The sequence below is a fragment of the Lagopus leucura genome, unplaced genomic scaffold (assembly GCF_019238085.1).
Source record: "Lagopus leucura isolate 7727_CA_CO unplaced genomic scaffold, USGS_WTPT01 Super-Scaffold_100012, whole genome shotgun sequence".
In the NCBI taxonomy this organism is placed as follows: domain Eukaryota; kingdom Metazoa; phylum Chordata; class Aves; order Galliformes; family Phasianidae; genus Lagopus; species Lagopus leucura.
Window position 1 is genome coordinate 14,557,950 of NW_024962267.1, and position 19,050 is coordinate 14,576,999.

At 41.4% G+C, this 19,050-nt stretch overlaps 1 protein-coding gene across 3 annotated transcripts; it reads right to left on the minus strand.

Annotated features, from left to right (window-relative positions):
• Positions 1-1,859: 1,859 nt before the first annotated feature.
• WDR75 (WD repeat domain 75) lies at positions 1,860-18,727 on the minus strand. Of its 3 annotated transcripts, none has more exons than XM_042874684.1 (21): positions 18,627-18,727; positions 18,429-18,558; positions 18,095-18,160; positions 17,897-17,990; positions 17,230-17,354; positions 16,743-16,813; positions 15,883-15,999; positions 15,250-15,338; positions 14,037-14,195; positions 13,640-13,699; positions 13,436-13,551; positions 12,841-13,010; positions 11,966-12,129; positions 10,527-10,710; positions 8,772-8,866; positions 8,274-8,369; positions 7,188-7,357; positions 6,247-6,306; positions 5,053-5,193; positions 4,876-4,967; positions 1,860-2,127 (listed from the first exon to the last, which is right to left on the minus strand). In XM_042874684.1, exons 1-21 carry the CDS (start codon positions 18,710-18,712, stop codon positions 1,920-1,922), a joined length of 2,493 nt encoding a protein of 830 aa, XP_042730618.1. In that variant the 5' UTR covers positions 18,713-18,727; the 3' UTR covers positions 1,860-1,919. The 3 variants fall into 3 exon arrangements, with proteins under 3 accessions (XP_042730618.1, XP_042730616.1, XP_042730617.1); XM_042874682.1 differs by having other exon boundaries at positions 7,188-7,375; positions 18,627-18,716; XM_042874683.1 differs by lacking the exon at positions 18,429-18,558 and having other exon boundaries at positions 7,188-7,375; positions 18,627-18,716.
• Positions 18,728-19,050: the final 323 nt, after the last annotated feature.

The window sequence follows — 19,050 nt, forward strand, 5'->3', positions numbered from 1 at the left end:
AATCACCATACTGTCCTTTCCTCGGTGCTCGATTAAGAATTAGAGTAGTCCATGCACATAATGAAACGATAGCTTTTGTCAAAAAGAAGTTGCCATCAATTCCCTTTCTATTTCTGGTGTTAAAAAAGAAGATAAAGTGTCATCCACTTTATTTTCAACACAGTACTGAAATCAGTAGCTAAGTAGGGAAAGCATCACTTACACTGCCAAAGAATATTTGAAGCATCATTCCTGTTTCCAAGAGTTAATCTGAATATTTTTCAGCATGGCTTCTAGTGATTAACCCAACTTCCAGCAGCTTGCCATTATATAGCAATATGACTGGATACAATATCCACGTTTAGCACCACACCATAGAAGCTGCAGCTACAGTGTGAGAGGCTCAGTAGTACAGCAGTCAGGAGAATCACAGAATTGTAGGGATTGGAAGGGACCTCTAGAGATCATCGAGACCAACCCCCCTGCCAAAGCAGGTTCCCTACACCAGGTCACACAGATAGGTGTCCAGGCGAGACTTGAACATCTCCAGAGGAGAATCCACAACCCCCCTGGGCAGCCTGTTCCAGTGCTCCGTCACCTCACTGTAAAGAAGTTCTTGTGCACATTTGTGAGGAACTTCCTATGCTGCAGCTTATGTCCGTCTCCCCTTGTCCTGTCTCCACGTACCACTGAAAAGAGACTGGCCTCACCACTATGGCCTTAAGCAACATACCTCAGATATTTATAGACCTGGATCAGGTCCCCTCTCAGTCGTCTTTTCTCAAGGCTGAACAGACCCAGTTCACTCAGCCTTTCTTCTTAGGGGAGATGCTCCAGGCCCTTCACCATCTTTGTGGCCCTCCCCTGGACGCTTTCCAAGAGATCCCTGTCTTTTTTGTACTGGGGAGCCCAGAACTGGACGCAGTACTCCAGATGAGGCCTCACCAGGGCAGAGTAGAGGGGGAGGATCACCTCCCTCGACCTGCTGGCCACGCTCTTTTTAATGCACCCCAGAACACCATTGGCCTTTTCGGCCATGAGGGCACACTGCTGGTTCGTGGCCAGCCTGACGTCCACCAGGACACCCAGGTCCCTCTCTGCAGAGCTCCTCTCCAGCGGCTCATCCCCCAGCCTGTATTGGTGCATGGAATTATTCCTCCCTAGGTGTAAGATTCTACACTTGCTTTTGTTGAACCTCATCCGGTTTCTTACTGCCCGGCTCTCCAGCCTGTCCAGGTCTCGCTGAATGGCAGCACAGCCTTCAGGCGTGTCAGCCAATCCTCCCAACTTTGTATCATCAGCAAACTTGCTGAGGGTGGCCACTATCCCCTCACCAAGGTCACTGATGAAGATGTTGAACAAGACTGGAATGTAGTTTTCATTATGGCCAAATACACACAAGCACTATAAACACCAGTAAACACATTAAAACCACAACACATGAGGTAAATACATTCTAGACTCAAAGGTATTAAACCACCTGTCCACCATCTCAGAAGCAGACAAACCTCTAGGGAGACTTGTTACTCACCCACATACAGCACTTTTAAGAACTATCCCAGATTGCCCTACCAGATCTTGAATTAAATAGTCCATAAATTCAAGTTGTTTGCTGCTCTTCCTCGGGCCTCAGTGGCCTGGTCTCAGCTGAGGAGATTCAGTAACTGACCACAAGTCACATAATAAATCCAGTTTTGCTAGTAGCCTTTTAAATGCACTTGCAAAGGGAAAAATACAGGTTAAACATTTTCTGAGCTCAAAGAGAATCAGTCATAAAGCTAAGATCAGAGCCATTTTTTCAGAACTTTAATCCCTCCCCTCCATTCTCTTTTCTTAGGGCAGTAAAAGTCGCTGAAATTCACAGCCAAACAACTGAAAGATTTCTGGAAGAATATTTAATCCACAAAGATTCAACTTACACTATTAAAAAAACAGCATGTTTAGAAAACTGATATCCAACTGAAGTCTGTTTTTCTTATTTTTCGCAGTTCTTTTTCTTCAGATTTAGACAGTTTATGTGTTGTCTCTCCTAATGATTCCATAGGCATTGTATCATCTTGTTTCATTTCAGTAGCAGCGGTTTCCTCATCTGAATCATCCTCTGCTTCTTCACTTTCCATTTCTACTTCAGCAGGAGCCTCTTCAGCACTGTATAAGGATACGATTGGCAACAAAAAATGATGTTAACAGACAGTTGTAATACTATACACTGAGTTATTACAAAAATAACTTCAAGTGAGTACTGGAATTTTTGTTCTTAAATCTAAGACTTCTGAGAAACTACTGTACTTCTCTTGCCATCTCAAACACAAGGCTTTTTTCCAATAGCTACCTTCTGCATTAATTTAACAAGCGTACATTCTCTTTCTCTAAATCCAAAACTACTAACATCATCAGAACATGCAGATTAAATGTTACATAAAATGTTATCACTTCAACCCCTGTGGGATTAAAAACAGAACAAACCGGCAGATGAGACAATAAATAAGGAGGCCAGTCTCCTCTTTCAGTCCTGAAAAAGATCATTTGGTCTAGAAAGTCACTACAGTACCTAGGATCTTCTTAGGAATTTTTACTTTATTTTTTTTGAAATAGAGTGGTTTTTTAAGCAGCAGTTCCCTTCTGACTCGGTGTACTCAGAAGAGTTCGACAGAAAAGTTACCATTTGCAATGTGGTAATTATACACTATTCAAGTGTCTGTCGCTTAAGTCTTATTTTAGATACCATTAAACAAGTTCTACATGGTAGAAGAATACTCCTAAATATCATCTGTTCTAATAAACTCATTTACCATGTGTAAAATCTAAACTGAAGGTACAGACGTAATACATTATAATTATACTTAAAAGGCAAAGAGAAACATCAATCAGGAAGTTATTCTACACAGCTATCTACAGTTGCCCAACCCACCAGTGCTTAGACTCATACGCAACTTTAAAAGCTCTGGTGACACTAATCACCAGTGTCAAAGTACGAGCTCTAGAGCAGCAAATATTTGCACAGGCCACTGAACTCCGAAACTCTTCAGTCCTGGAACTGCATGCAAATTTCTACATGATCTCTGTATGCGATTTTTACCATTTGTGTTGTTATCACAGTAGTTTTACTTGGGTAATCTCATAAGAAAGCTAGCCATACGAGCTATCACAGCACAACTGATCACACTGCTGTAGGAGCAGAATACAGTGTACATGTAAAACGTACTCAAACCAGCATTTCTTCTGGCTATATCAACCATCCTTTCATCTGTCTGCAAATTTCAGATGGCAGCTGATACCAGTGACATACTTTCATCTGCAGCTTGGTAGAGGATTATGAAACACTTTAAAGAATAGATCATACAAGCAAGTAACAGAACTACCCGGTTGCATTCAGTCTAAGTGTCAAGATATTAAGGCAGCCTTATATTAGGATTAATAACCTTTGTGTTGGCATCCATTTTCTAGAACTTTACGTTGATCTCAAAGGAGCAGGCATCCACACATTTTAAGTACTTATCGAATCACTGCATTAAACTGGGATTACAGTACTGTCAAACAAGCTTGCCTGTTTTCACAATCTTACTCTGTAGCTTCACTAGGAATGAAATTTGAATTCTAAACCTACTGTTAAGCGTAGACCTTAAGTTTAGGACTAGCATTATTTAACACCTTCATTACAACATATTCAGCAGGAACGAATAGAAGCTTGGCAAATTTGCAGTCAACACTAAGCTGAGTGAGGTTGACATCCTGGAGCAAAGAGAAGCCATCCAGAGGGATCTCAACCCACCTGAAAGCTGGCCCACACAAACCTCATGCAGTTCAACAAGGACAAGTGCATGGTGCTGTACCTGACTTGGAGCAAACCCAGACACGAGTACAGCCTGAGCAGAGAATGCATAACAGGCAGCACTCTAGAGGAGGGCTTGCAGGCATCAATGAATGAAAAACCTAATATGAGATCAGCATGTGAACTTGCAGCCTGGAAGGCCAACTGTATCCTGGGCTGCATCAAAAGATAAAAGTGAGCAGCATGAGCAGCAAGGAGGAAGGTCAAAAGTCTCCCTCTACTCTGTTCTCAGGAGACTCCATCTGAAGGATTGCATCTGGGTCTGGGGACCACAGCATGAGAAGGGCATGGACCTGTCAGAACAAATCCAGAGGAAGCCATGAAGATGATCAGAAGGTTGGAGTACTTCTCTTACAGAGAGAAGTTGAAGGAGCTGGGATTTTTCAGACAGGAGAACAGAAGGCTTTGGGGATACCTTGTTGCACTCTTCCAGTTCTCGAGGGGAGCTTACAAACAGGAGGGAGAGTTAGTTTTTCCACAACCTGATAATAAGCTAAGGGGGAATGGCTTTGAACCAAAAGAGGGGAGATTTAGATTAGTCACCAGGTGGCAGTTCCTTTCTCAGAAGGTCACCACAGGCACTGGCACAGACTGCCCAGAGAAGATGTCGATGCCCCATCTCTGTAAGTGCACAGGACCAGGTTGAATGGGGCCATGGGCACCTGACCTAGTGAGCAGCAGCCCTGCCCACGGCAGCAGGGTTGGAACTTGATTATTTTAAGGTCCCTTTCAACTCAAGCCATTCTAGCCTTCTACAATCCTTACCTGGAAATAAAGTTCAATTGACAAACAACTTTGGAGTATCTATGTACACATTTTGCTTAAAAGTACATTATGCCAAATGACAGGATAACTAACAACAGCAATGTAAAGGCCCATATGTTCAGCAGCTCATCTTGCATATCTGAACTTTTTTTTTTTTTTTGCTTTATGTTGCCTCTATGACATGTTCTACTCGCCTGTATGAACAGAATAATGAATCATGCTGGAAAACCAGTCTTACACTTTAAATAAAGATGTATTTCACCTTAAATAACATGGAGAGTCCTTCCAATTTCTCTTACCTTTTCTTCTCTTTGGAGACAAGCAATGAATTAATAAATATGGGGCACAGGAAGGAAGCAGATGGCAAAACATGCGCTGGAGTATGCAGGAGCTGAAGAAAAAAAAAAAAAAAAAGGCTTCATGGAAATTTTTGCCTGCCATTATTTTGCTCATATTTTTACTGTAATGACTCTTACCTCTTTGACAGCAGGGGAATCTTGCTCGTGGTGATGGCGAACAATTTTTCCAAGGTCTACATCCCCCTGTGACTGTTGATGCCTGTGCTTTCCCAACAGCAAGCTAAATGGGGTCACAGGAAGGCTTTCTTCTACTGCCAGCTTGAATTTAAAAAAAAACCAAACGCATCTTGTAATTGAGAAAGGACAAAGTTTTAACTAGAACTTAGTAACACAGATGTAAGTCCCACCTCATTTTCTGTTACCAAAACTCAAGCAGAATTTAGAGTCAACCCAAGTGACAGAGTCTCATGCTCAGGTTTAACTCAGCTGAGCTATTTGACACAGCTCTTTGTACCCATTCTCTCCCAGGCATCCTTTCCAATAAATTCCTCACAGAGCTAATAGAACTCTCTAGAATCTGAATTTTTGCTCTTCTAGCAGTATGAACACCAGATGTTAGTGCACTGATGCACCAACTAAATTCCAGAACCAGAAGCTGGTGCGTGTGCCAGAAAAACTGAAATATGGCTTTTATACACCACTTCTCACTGAAAGATCACTTATACCCCAGTATCTGCTGAATGAGCCAATTGCCCATCTTGAGGTACTACTTGGTAACTTCCCTTCTGCCATTTTTCTACACCAGCAACCCTCACAAACAGATTGCTTACAACCACGTTCCAATTGAGTTTTATCTTGGAAAGATATTAGCTTCTATTCTCATCTACTTTACCTAACCAATCACTCCATCAAGTGCCACTCTTTTATTCGTCTCACAAGGCATGGAGCAATTCTTCAGTGTGAATTCATAAGACTGAATTTCCCATACTACCTCTCCATTTAAGTACACACTGAAATTATTTCACAGCTTTTTCCCCACTCGTAAAACAAAACGGACTGACAACATTTTCACCATCACTACAAAGTTGCTAATGTGCCATATTCTAGATTCCAAGCATTAAAGAGACCAAATTAAAGAGCTTGCTTTAGATCAGGAAAATGAGAGTGTAGCTTCCTAATACTTGATTTTAAGGTTTTATGAACAGTAATTCTGCCAAAGTTAAGGAAGAGCTGCCCCTTCAGATAATTGCCTGTGGCTTCATGCCAGGAAGTGGTATGTCCTTCAGTGACAAAAGGCTTTTGAATCTGACAAACACTAAGAGAATTTGGACCTGCTCCACCTACCCCTAAAAGAACTTTTGACAAAGTTACCTGTTCGCTTGACAGCGTAAGCCTTTCTTCCAGAGACTTTGTGCTTACTGTCATTAGCTCCTAAAATAAACAATGATGTAGCAGAATTAAGAAACAGGAAACTGCTCTCTGTATTTCAGTAGCTTGTCTGCAGAAGTTTGACCCAAAAGCTTTTGTTGGTCAAGCAGAAGCAGCAAACGTCTTTATTTTAGAAAGAACCCAAAGGAAGCATGAATGGATCTAAAGGCTCTGGATAGCCTTTCTGGGTGGAATAGAAAGCAAACAAGTAGCTAGCACCCAAATAAAACAGATAAAATGGATTATCATATGAATCATTTGCTTAACTAGCAATACTACAGCAATACTACTTCACATTTAAGTTTAACAGCATAAAGCTATAATGGGATAATGATAGCACAGTAGCAAAGTCACTGGCTGCAGAGAATGAGAACAAGCCCAAACGCAGCACCACAGATTCAGAAATAAAAGAGTTGCTTAACTTGGGAAGGCCTCTGGTAGGCAGGGATCTCCAGCAAAAGACCCCCTTACCTCCACTGCCAGCCCTTAAAATGAGGTCTGGGAAGGGGTGGATCCAGGCTCCTCCCCTCCCAGTCACTCAGGTGCATTGCTTACACCTGATCCCCCCTGGGTTGACCTTGTCTTCCCACCAGGTGCTCAATCACTGCTTCAGCCCATAACTTAGCATTTCCACTACAAAAAGCATAGGCAGCATTCCCATGCCACTTAGTTTCCTGCAAGCACAAAGCAGTGGAAACTCTGACTAGTAGAAAACCAGTAAGTAATCAGTGTTTAACTGTATTAGCATTGGAAAGTTTTAACAGAAAAATTAAGTACAGCTTTTTCTTCTTCGAAATCATAAAGGTAAATTCTTACACTTGGCAGCAGTTGTGTACCTATTTATCCCTTAAGAACCACCTTCCCCACCAGTGACTATTTCTTACTTGTGTATCCGTAAGAAAAAATAGTTGGGATCTTCTTAGCCAAAGGTATTTATCTGAGCCAATTGATTCAGGTGCATCTCTTGGAACAAAGGCAGCAAACTGGATCCTTTCCTTAGAAATTTTTCTCTGGATACAGATTGGCCGTGGCTCATTTGGCTTAAATACAAACACTGCAAATACAAGAACATCTTCACTTGAAGTCATGGCATTCTTACCCTTCTGGATAGTTGTCAAAGCACTATGCATCAAAGCCAGAAAGTTCTGCACAGGACTGCCCTTAAACAGGAATTATGTTCACATATGCTTAACACATAGTTTATGGTACTTGTATAATCAATGATTATACAGATGTTATAATTAAGATATAGACAAGAGAGTTTGGCTAAGCAAATTATTACACCAAAAAAGAATAGATGGAGGGCTTACCCTTATCCTGGGCTCGCTGGAAAACTCCAAAAGGAGGGATCTCCAGAAAAGATCCTTCCCACTGGCAGTCAGCTCTTCAATGGGTCTAGGAGAGGTGCAGCCAGGCTCCACCCCCTCCTGCAGCACAGGTGAATTGCCTCCACCTGTGCTCCCATGGCTGACTCACTGCTCACCTCAGGCGATCAATCAGAGGTTCAGGCCACAAGTCAGCAGTCCCCATACAGTACTTTTCACATTATTTCAATCCCAAGAACATACTTGGAGATGAAGTTTACTGTAGAACAGTAGTTCTGGAAAGATTAATCTTCACTTACATCAGAAGTCTAGTACAAAGCTATATAATTCAACCATGATTTTGAGCTTCAAGGTGAGAGTTGAGACCACACAAGACACTCATCCAGAGGACAGTTAATCTTACACTGTGCTGGAGACAAACTATTGAAAGAGAAGACGGGGAGCGTGTTGTTTAAATACTGGAATTTACCTGTATTTAATTGCTGCTTCAAAACATAGCTCAGTTTTCCCTGGGTCAGACACAGACTCAGGTCTGTTTAATGGCTTTAATGGAGCTGAATTCTAAGAAAATCTTTTATATAAATCATACTTTACCAGTTTTAAGTTCCACTGACTACTACTAGTCAAAAAAGCCTTTGTACTCACAGCTGGACTCTTTAAAGAGCCAGGAGAAAGCAGCAATATGTTCTGAAAAGGGATCAGGTTGCAGAACTACGACGTTGAGGTGAGCACTCCATTCCACTGAAAAGCAAACACAGCAATAGCAGGATGTGAAAAAGAATTCTATTCAGGTGCTTTGCCAAATAAAACTTAAAATGGAAAAGACCCACAAGGCTTAACCTCTGCAAGAGCCATACAACTTCAGTTATCCTCAGATTAATGAAAACATGATCAACCATTTGTAAAAATGAAGGAAATACTAGCTGCTATTGGGTTATCCATCATCTAAACTAGGATTTGCTAAGCACATGCATACTGAGTGAGGTACTATCTATACTCAGGTACAAAAAACATTACAACTCCACAGGCCATTTTACAGTGGGTCAATCTAGAATCAAACTAGAATTACTTTAAGTTATCATAGCACATTCAAAGGTTAAACATCATTACTTTCACTCTAGCATGCATTTAAGCTCATCTTACATGCACAACTGAGCAGATTCCAGCAACAGAGAAAGCCATGATCAGTGGCACCAATCAGGTATTTGGAACATGTTAGTCTCCCAAAGCAGATGGTCCTGCAGAAGTAAAAAGTCAAAACAAGTCCATTATCTTCAACTTCTGTTTCTCCATGCAGTTTTGATTCACAAGTCACAAGAACATTCATTAAAGGTTTAATTCTGATAGTTAATCAGGACAAGTTCGCATTTTGCTTTCACCTCCAGTAGCAAGGAACTTTCACACACAACTACCAGACATAGATGTGGGAGATTTCAAGTAAGCATGAATCTGTAAGGAGTACAGAGAATTTCAAACTGTTCATAAATCATTCTGACTTGAAGCAGCAATCTTAGGTTCATAAATTAGCAACAAATCTTTAATTACTATCAAGTGTTAACACTGGGGTTAGGGAAAAAAAAAAAACACCTCTAGAACACCTAGCATTGTGCTAAACACTAGAAGAAGAGAAATGGAACAAATAGAATCAGTTACATTCTCGTAGGTTGCTCTGCCTGAAGAAAACAAGCAATTTGTTTTCAATCACATGAATTTCTTGTTCTTGTTTCACAATCAAACAACAGATTTCTAATGCTACATGAGAATGCTTTCAAATTCTCTTCATTAAAGCATAGCCATTTGAACTTACATAACAGTCATTTGAGTACACAGAGTACCTTATTTTGTTTTAATACAGCATATAGCAAAGGCTTCAAAAGGAAAAACTTCCAAGGGAAAAACTTGCCGCTGTACCAAGCTGCCAAAAGAGACATTTCCCTCAGATGCAATGGAGAGCTAACACGCTCTCATGTTTTTCCTGCAGAACCCATTTTAGAATCATACTTCTCAATTACTACTCTTGGAGAATCAGTATGAACCAAACAGACTTGTTTCAAAACTGACAACAAATCTCTTCTTTCAGTGATACTTGATTTCAGTCTTTAAAACACTGCAAATAAGCAGTGTTTTGCTTTTCATTCTACATGTTCTCTGAGTATATTTAGAACCTTTCACATTATCCCAGCAACTGTGTGGAGAGCTAGACAACAACTGAAAGAGAATGCTACCATTCAGTTGTAGCATCTTCCCCATTCAGAATTTGTTTAGAGATCTGGCACAGAGCTTAGCTGGATGAAGCAGCGAGGCCACCTACTGGCCTATTTTTCTAAGGCAACTGCTAAGATAGGTACTTTGCCTGGATCACAAACCACTGCAATAACTGCACAGCCCTAGAAAGCTTGTATAGAAGTTGTCCTATTCATTGAGTCTCTACCTTTTTGCCTCATCACAGATGAATGCCATTCCTCATTATGTTTATAAAACAAAATGGTCTCTAGACCTTCTGGATATCTTTTCTTGTTGTAGCACCTAGCAGAAAGTGCTGGGTTGGTCAGCTGGGCAAACACAGACTTTCCAGCAAAGGCTAGCAACAGTCAAGACACACACACTGTCATGCAGACAACAACATCAGTACAGCTTTACAGTTTCCAAATAGGAGTTTTATCAGTATTCAAGAATAAAATACTAACAAGAGCATAAATTTAAGGTAGACGTTTATTCTTTCAGTACTTGGATTCACCTCCAGATTAATAGGAACTTTTAATTATGCTTCCCTATATATGAACTTAGACTATTAACTCAATGCTTATATGAACATATTCAATCTTAAAACACTACAAATCAATTCTTTCTGTTCTGAGAAGTTCAAATAAGAAAGAATAAGCCAGATGAAAAACATACCTTATTTTTCCAGGTGGGTGGCAAAATGTACACTTCAGATCCCAAGTACTAGAATCCCATACAGTGACAGTTTCTTCAAAGCTAACGGCAAGCAAAGAGCCATCTTCTGAGAAACAGCAGTTGGTAGCCTGGTAGCCATGGTAGCTGCCTACGAAGTCACAGCTCCAACTCAAACTCAGCTGTGCTGCAATGAATAATTAAATTCATTACATTCAGGTCCATACACGGAGAGTTCAAATAGTAGCACTGAAAAATTGGCTCAAGAGAAAGTTTTCTTTCAGAAGGCATCATTTTTTGTGAAGTACAAAGAACCTACAAGGAGCATCCAATAGGTTTTGCATCTCAACAGTGAATCCCACGATTGATATGGTACAGCATAAGGGTAGATTTAGCCAACAAACAGGCAGACAGATTAAAAAAAAAAAAAAGATACTCCAGTACTCCAGTTCAACATATACTATTTTTAAGTATCTTGTTCTACCAAAACTGTATCAAGAACACGAGCATTACTATAAGTTGGAACACAGGTTGCATTTGATTCCAACAAAGTTTGTGGCTCATTTACACAAAGCTTCAGGATAGCAAAGCAACCTGTCAGTTTCCTTTCTTGTCTTGTTTAACCTGCCAGCCTGTTCTGCTTAGGTCCTTTTTCTACAGTTGATAATTACTCTAAAGTAACAGAAACAAATGGATGCATTTACAACCTAACACACATTTTGAGTATCAGCAAACTTGTACAGCCGACCTTAACAACTTACAAACAAGATAAAGAAAGTGAAGAAAATAAGTTCAGCCCATATTCAGACGTCCTTTATGTAAAAGCTGTGAGCTGGCATTGAAAAGACCTTCAAGGCCAGACCGAGTTCATTGCTTTAATGGCACAGCGCCATCTAGCGGCACAGCGAGCAACTAGCTACAAATAAAAACGTCAACACAGTCTACATATTAACTAGTTACTTTATCATTTGCTGAAAAAAAAGCTGTGGCATGCCAAATCCTTCTGGCTACACATTTCTTTCCTTCCCTGGTCAAATACAAGGGAATTCAATATCCATGTGTACTTCTACGTATGCCACTGAACATAACTCTGCCCTATATCCTTTTTTGATCCGGATTCTAAAAGACTATACCCACTCCAGTTTCCTAGAGTGGAGAAACCATGCTAAAAACAATCTTTTAAATAATGAATATAGGCTGCCATGCCCTCTTGCAGCAAGCTCTGTGAAGTCTTTATAAGGAGGTTCCTTACACTGCAAATCTCATATTGTAAAACTACAGCAGAAGTCCATGGCAGAGGATGCTCAGGAGAACACGCAATAGCATGAATAAATGGGTAGGAATAGATGACCTAGTTTTGAAGGGATTAACTTTGGGTCAGCATTTCTATAGCGTGTTATAAAGAGACAAATAAGAGCATATTATGCTCTGACCTTACTTACCCTCCGGATCAGCGTCTTCTAGTATCACCCAGACCTTAAACACACAGTCTCTCCCAGTTGTTACCAGCATCAGAGAGTCATCTTCCATTTCATCCATGTCACGGAAGCACATCGCCGTTACGTGATCCTCATGAGGCATGCTTACTCTAGTATTCAGTCTAAAGCTGCAAATAAAGAATCAAGAAACTTCTAATTAGATAGCTGAAGTGCTATTGCATTTACAAATCCATCTTATCTAATTAGTTGCACTCCTCTACAGACAGCATCCTAGCAGCTAAAATTATTACTTAAATGAACACCAGTCTCAAACATCCAGCCTGAAATCAGGGCAACCTTTTCCTTAGTTGATCAGTCACACTTCTACTACACGCGTCAGCATTATTTTGCTTTGTTTTCTCTTTAAGGTAACTTTTAGACTAAAAAAATATTATTAAGTGAGAAGTTCAGAAATGTATGAACCAGAGGCATATTCGTTGAAGACGACCCAAAAAATTGAAGTAATTATTTCATGTAACCTAAAGGGACTGATCAATTTACAATGGACTTGAGAGGGACTGGAAAAACCAAATAGATCCATTTCATCCAGTCCACTATTTTAGTATCAAATAAATACAGGAATTAGAGCTCCCAGATAGCCTAGGCAATTATAAGACAATTAAATTCAAAGCAAGTATTCACAATTGCAATTAATTTTGTTTATGGGTTTTTACAAACGTGTGTGACACACACGGTAATCCCTTCCTCAGGTCTTCTCAATAATGCCATCAGTTTATTTGGAAAACCTTGCCTTTTCAAGACAAGGACTGTATAGACATTTGCATGATACTTAAAATACAAACTCTGACACCCACAGGGCCAGCTCCAATTATCATTACCTTTGTGTTTTCTCATCAAAGAGCCACAGCTTCAACTGTAACTCTAGGTCAGTTTCTTCTCTCTCTTCTACTGTTGCTAACCACTTGCCTTCAGCACTAAACGCAACTCTGGACAAGTCAGATTGGTTTAAGCCTGCTTGATGGATGTACTCTTGCTGAACAATATCCAACTGCAAAACAAATCAGAGTTTCCAAGTTTGAGTGCAGATTTATAGATACCATTCACAAAGCAAAGGAGAAAGGACACCTAGAAAGCACCAATTAGAACTGAGCAGGCTGTAGTATAAAAAAAAAAAAAACACAACATTAAAAGCGTATTACATGGGAAATTACAGATTTCTTTTTTTTTAAACATTGAACTTATGAGAGGAATAGGACATTAGCAGGTGAAAACATCTTTCCAAACAAGGTTTACCTTAAATACTCTTCTAGAATAGAAGATTCTCATAAAGGAAAAAAAAATCTCAGGCTGGAATCCAGTCCCATAGTACAGTTAATGGCTTTTCCTTGTTTGCTATGTACAGTCCTCAAAGAAATTCTCATGTATAACTCGAATTAAGAAATGAAAAGGTTAGCACAGGCCTGCCCAACTTACACTGTATAGCTGTTTGTCACTTTGGAGACAGTAGAACTGCAAGTGGCCAGGCTCTCCATTCAAGACCAAAGCTTTGGTTCTAGGATCAACCACTAGACCTGTCTTGATATCCCTGGCTGGGAATGAAAACAAGGTGAAAGTGACCTCTGATTGGAAGTGACACATTCCACACCATCAGCAGAAAATAAACTTCAGTGCACATACCTTTAACTAGCCCTTGAATGGTTTTGGAAAATCTCAGGTTGCTGTTTATTATTGTAATTCCTGAAAGGAAAAGCATATAAAGTCTTGCAAAAAGTTTCCACAAAGTAACTGCATCAATGGTGGATAAGGGACTGTAGTTATCTCTATTTAATCCTACATACACATATATATGTGGGACAGACATTCATCTTCTCACAATCTGTCAGACTCCTGAATCAAGATGGGAAGCTAAGCTACAAGCAGACCTCACACAAAGACTTCAGACAAATGTGCACAACTAAAGAAAAAGCAAAACACTGCTTTAAACATCCATACAACACCTTGCTAATTCACCCGAAAATAACGAAACAGAGCCCGTATAGATTTGCAGTAAGTGGTACTTAAAACATAGGCATACTGTTGTCTGCATGAGAGGTGCAATAGAAAGTGCCATCAGGTGAGATGGAGACGTATTCAATAGCAGATCCCAAGCGAGGAAGAAAATCCTTCTTGCAGTCTGATCCACTGTGCCACTGAACTAGAACAGATTCAACTCCTCCACTCAGCAAGCTGGTTCCTTTTCAGATCATAAACATACAGTTAGAGGTTTTAAGAATATCACCAGTTACAATGACAGACACACAGATTTCTGAAGAACATTTCTTAAAGCATCACACATGGATGAATTATTCTTCATATCTAGCCTGGGCAATACACACAGGTAGATTTCTTGTTATCCCAAGGAAAACTGACACAGAAACTTACATAAATAACAAGAACTTCTGCCTGCAATAGAACTTAAAGAAATGCTTGGGAATATTAAATTCTATCACTCGTTGAATGTGTTGAGTATTGTGTTAGCACACAGCTTGTTAGTTTTCCTTCTACAATATGTATTTTGCAGTAAGAAGTACACTAAGAAATACATTCACATGAATACTAAGTGGATTTCCACCACTAGGTTTAAGCTCAGTCAAGCCTGACTTACTTTGGATTCAGACAGACTCTGGAAAGGACTCATGAGTATTGCTGGTGAAAGAGAAGAAGGTGGCAGGCAGGGTAGAAGATATAACTGGTTAGATTTTACATTCTGTTAAAGGACAGCATAATGCTCTCATGGGATGATAATAGCAGGGTGGAAAAGTCTCTGGCTACAGAGAATGAGAACAAGCCCAAATGCAGCAGCCACAGATGCAGAAGTGAACAAAAAGAGCTACTTACTTTTGGAAGGCCTCAAGTAGGCAGAGAACTCCAGCAAGAGATACCCTCACCTCCACTGCCACCCCTTAAATGAGGGGTGGATGCCATCCCCTATGAAGGGGTGGATCCTGGCTCCTCCCCTTCCAATCACTGCAGTACATTGCATGCACCTGAGCTCCCCTGGGTTGGCCATGCCTTCCCACCAGGTGCTCAATCACTCCTTCAGACTGAGCATTTCTATTACAGGCAGCTATTTGACATTATGAATGTTAAAGTATTACAAAGAAAGTACGGCTGCTCTCACTTATTTCAGATCCACCTTCAACATATTTAGAATACTGGAAATTAGTTTGTTAGTAAATGGATTATTTTGAACTTCTGTTAATTTCTCTGTTTGTAACTCTTAATCTTTTAATGATTTTTGTACTCACCTTCTACAGAAAAAGCTAGATCCAGGACTTTATCGTGATGCCAGTGCAGTGTAGAGAACGTGTACTCTTTTTTGTGGTTGAAATTCCTCCTGTGGAGAAGGAAGAGAACAGTTCTTTAAAGGTAGTCATTGACAACAGAGCAAACAAATGCTAATAGTGAATACCATCCTTTTTTCCAATCTCCTGACTACAGTTTCATGTATGCACATGGTGCAAAAGGAAGGAATCACACCAGCAGCTTTCCTGATGCACCCAATACATCACTACCATACTTAGCAAGCTGATAATTCTTCACCACACAGTTTCCCTAGTGTGCTGTCACTAGGACTCCAGATGCCCACAACCACTAATTCGAACTGCTCTGACCTTTCCAAATACATGTTAAAATAGCAGTGTAGCTTAAAAGGAATATTTTCCCCCTTCATGTTTAACTGAAGCTGTACCCTGAAGTCAACATCAGTATTACAGGAAATTACAGAGGATTTTCCGCTCTTTGCTTTTTTTGAATTCTGAAAATCACAATGGTAAGAACTAACAGCTGCTCTGCTCAGGTTTCACTTAATTCCCATGGTCAGGGTACAAAAGTAAATAGTCAAATATTCTAGTCAAATAATCAAATCAAAATAAGCTTACCAGAGACGAATCTTTCCATCAGCATGGCCAGTTGCAATACAATCCTCCTGAGGATGGCAGGCTACACAAGTAAAGACATTGTTTCCACCTTTTTTATTTGTTGCTCTCAGAGAAAACCTTCAGAAGTTAGGAAAACAACAACTTCAGTTACACAAGGTTTTTTTTTCCTTTTTTAAAAACAAAGCTTCCAAAAGACCAACTGATGCACAAATGCACATAAAAATAATTCTGAGTAGCAAAATTAAGCGCCTCCAACTTGTTATAAACCAACATATGTACTAAAAAAAAAAATTAGTGACAAGTTTTTTACTTTATTAGATTTACTTTATTAGTACGGACTCAATCAAGCTGCAAGCCTTTTATGTGTTCCACCCTCTCTGCCTACTTCTCCTTGGCCAAACCATCACTTGTTTCAGCCCAACATCAACTTAAATGTTTACATACATACACCTCACCAGTAAATATGAATGTTATTACATCAGATAGAAGCAATACTTGTGTAACTATCAGAAAGATCAACACGACGAAAAGGTGATACAGGAAGCACAATGACAAAGGAATTAACATGACAGAAAGATGCTACCAACAAGGAAAAGAGAACTCACCCATCACTAAAAACCCAGGCTCACAGAGGACAACTCCACAAAGAAGAGAACTCCAGAAAGAGATCCTTCTCCAGTGGCAGTCAACCCTTAAGTGAGGTCTAAGAGGTGCAGCCAGGCTCCACCCCTTCCGGTCACACAGCTGAATTGCCTTCACCTGTGCACCCAATGCTGACTCAGTCCTTTCCCCAGGTGCTCAATCAGTGGTTCAGGCCATGACTCAACAGTTACCATACAACTTGGCATCTTCATTCTTACCTGTTCAATTGCTTCTGTTTAAAGAAGTAAACTTGGAGAGTAACATCTTTAACTGATGCCACATATTCACCCTGTTACAATAAAACATTATTCAAGAAGTTAGAACATACAGATTGTGTACTCACATGTGAAAAAAAAAGAGAAAATCGTGTCTCACTACAAAGTACTTAAAAATGGAGACAACATAGAAGCTGATGTTAAACAAATTGTTTCCTGTTATAGTTTTTTTTCCTTTAAAGAAAACATAGTACTTACAGATTACAAAATCATTTGTTTTGTCAAATGGAGCTTAAAAAGCTTAGGCAGAAATCAGAGCATGCAAATAACAGAATAGGGCCAAGGAAAGGTTCATGAAATTATTATTAAAAAAAAAAAAAAAATTGGATTAATGAGTCTGAAGTTCTGCTGTACTTCTATAAACACATAAATGTATATAGGTTACTTGAAAAGTAAAGAAAGAAGCCAATCCTCCCAGAAGTGGATATACCTCTCTTCCAAATGCAGTACACTTTGGGGACGCATCCACACCCTCCAAAACCACAGACAATTCCTTGGCTTCCATGTCTTGGCCTGCTGCTTTTGTCAGCTTAACTGAGACCAGTTGGAACGTATCTGGCCAAAGGAAAATCTGTTATCCAAAGACTTCTACATACAAGTTGATGCATGTTCACTATAAAGGAGATTCACAACCGTTATACTGTAACACATGAGTACATTCAGTGTTTTTGAATAGAATACTTTTTCAAAAAATAATTGTGTTGGATATTCTAATTCAAACAACAGTGTTGAAGTTCAAGGTCAGAATAGTGGATTCTGGTGCAGCTGTGAGCAGGAAGCAAGAAACACTGCATAACACGCTCTGAAGTGACATCTGCAGAAACAGAGTGAGGCCAAGGTACGTTTATGTTTATTTCAGGAAGATCCCAGGAAAAAACTATCCACATATGCTGTTAAATTGAGAGAGGAGTCTCGAATACTGTGTGTACGTACTGCCACAGTAAGGACTGTGTAAAGATTTGCCACATCTCCAATGTTCTGCCGTTCACAGAACATCAAGACTAATACACAAAAGCACCTGACATCATACCGCTCAGCCAGGTGCCACAGCTCAGGCTGACAGCAGCACTGTAAGGATGAACCAAAGCACACCATACCTCTTGCACCCCGCTTTGGAATGATAACAAACACAGAGTCCTCAGCAGCAGGCAGCGCATACAGCGCGAGCAGCTGATGTCCTACAGTGAACGTCTGCGGGAGAAACACAAGTCCAACAATTACTACGCAAGAGCACATCATCTTCTACAGACCAAGAATAACGCTGATATTTACTCAACAGGAACAGCTCAACGTACTTTAATGAGAATCCCATCTGTGAAGTCCCACAGCTTAATGGTGCCGTCAAGGGAGGAAGAATACAGCTGAAAAAAAACCAACCCAAGTTACAGCAATACGCCAAAGTCAGACTTTACATCAAATCCCCACTTCGCGCTGAAGCACCGATCAACGCACTGAGATTAGACGCGGCTGAACCACCGCAAACACAGAACACGAAAAGCTCCGAGCCGCCATCGCAAAGCGCTCCTGCCCGCACAGCGGCACGGCCCGGCCCGGCCCGGCCCGGCACGGCACGGCCCGGCACGGCACGGCCCCCCTCCCGAGCGCTACCCCGCTGCCGGCCCGGCCCACCTGCAGGTGGTTGTGCGGGGCGAGCTGCACGCTCGTCACCAGGTCGCCGTGGCCTCGCAGCAGCCGCACCAGCTCCTCGGTGGCCACGCTGTACATCTTCACGAAGTCGCCGGAGGCGCACAGCAGGAACCTGAGAGGAAGGAAAGCCGTCAGCGTCTCGCGGGGTCGCTCCGACCCGGAGTCCGGCCCGCCGCTTGCCTGGCACCGACGGAGAAGACGGCCCGGGCGCCGTGCAGGGCGCTGCCGCCGCATCGCACCACGCGGAGCGCCGCCGGCGCCACCATCTTCCTCGAGCGGAACCGCGCGGCCGCCCTTCCGCCGCCGAGCTCCGCCCGCTGCGCGCACAGCCCTGCCGCGTGCGCGGCGCCCCTTAACGGCCGTGTGCGCGTGAGGGACAGCGGGGCGGGCTCGGCGCCCTCAGCAGTCCCGCGCGAGAAGCGCGTTCGCGCTGAGGGACGAGGTGAGCGGGGCTGGCGCGTCGTGCGCGGCCGTCCGGGATGCCGCTGTTGCAGATCTCTGGTGAGCGTTTAGTCGGTTGTTAAACAGCCCGAGGTAAAGTAACGTGTGCGCTCGAACTGGAACGCGGGAAGTTCCGCACCAACACAAAGAAGGACTTTGTTGT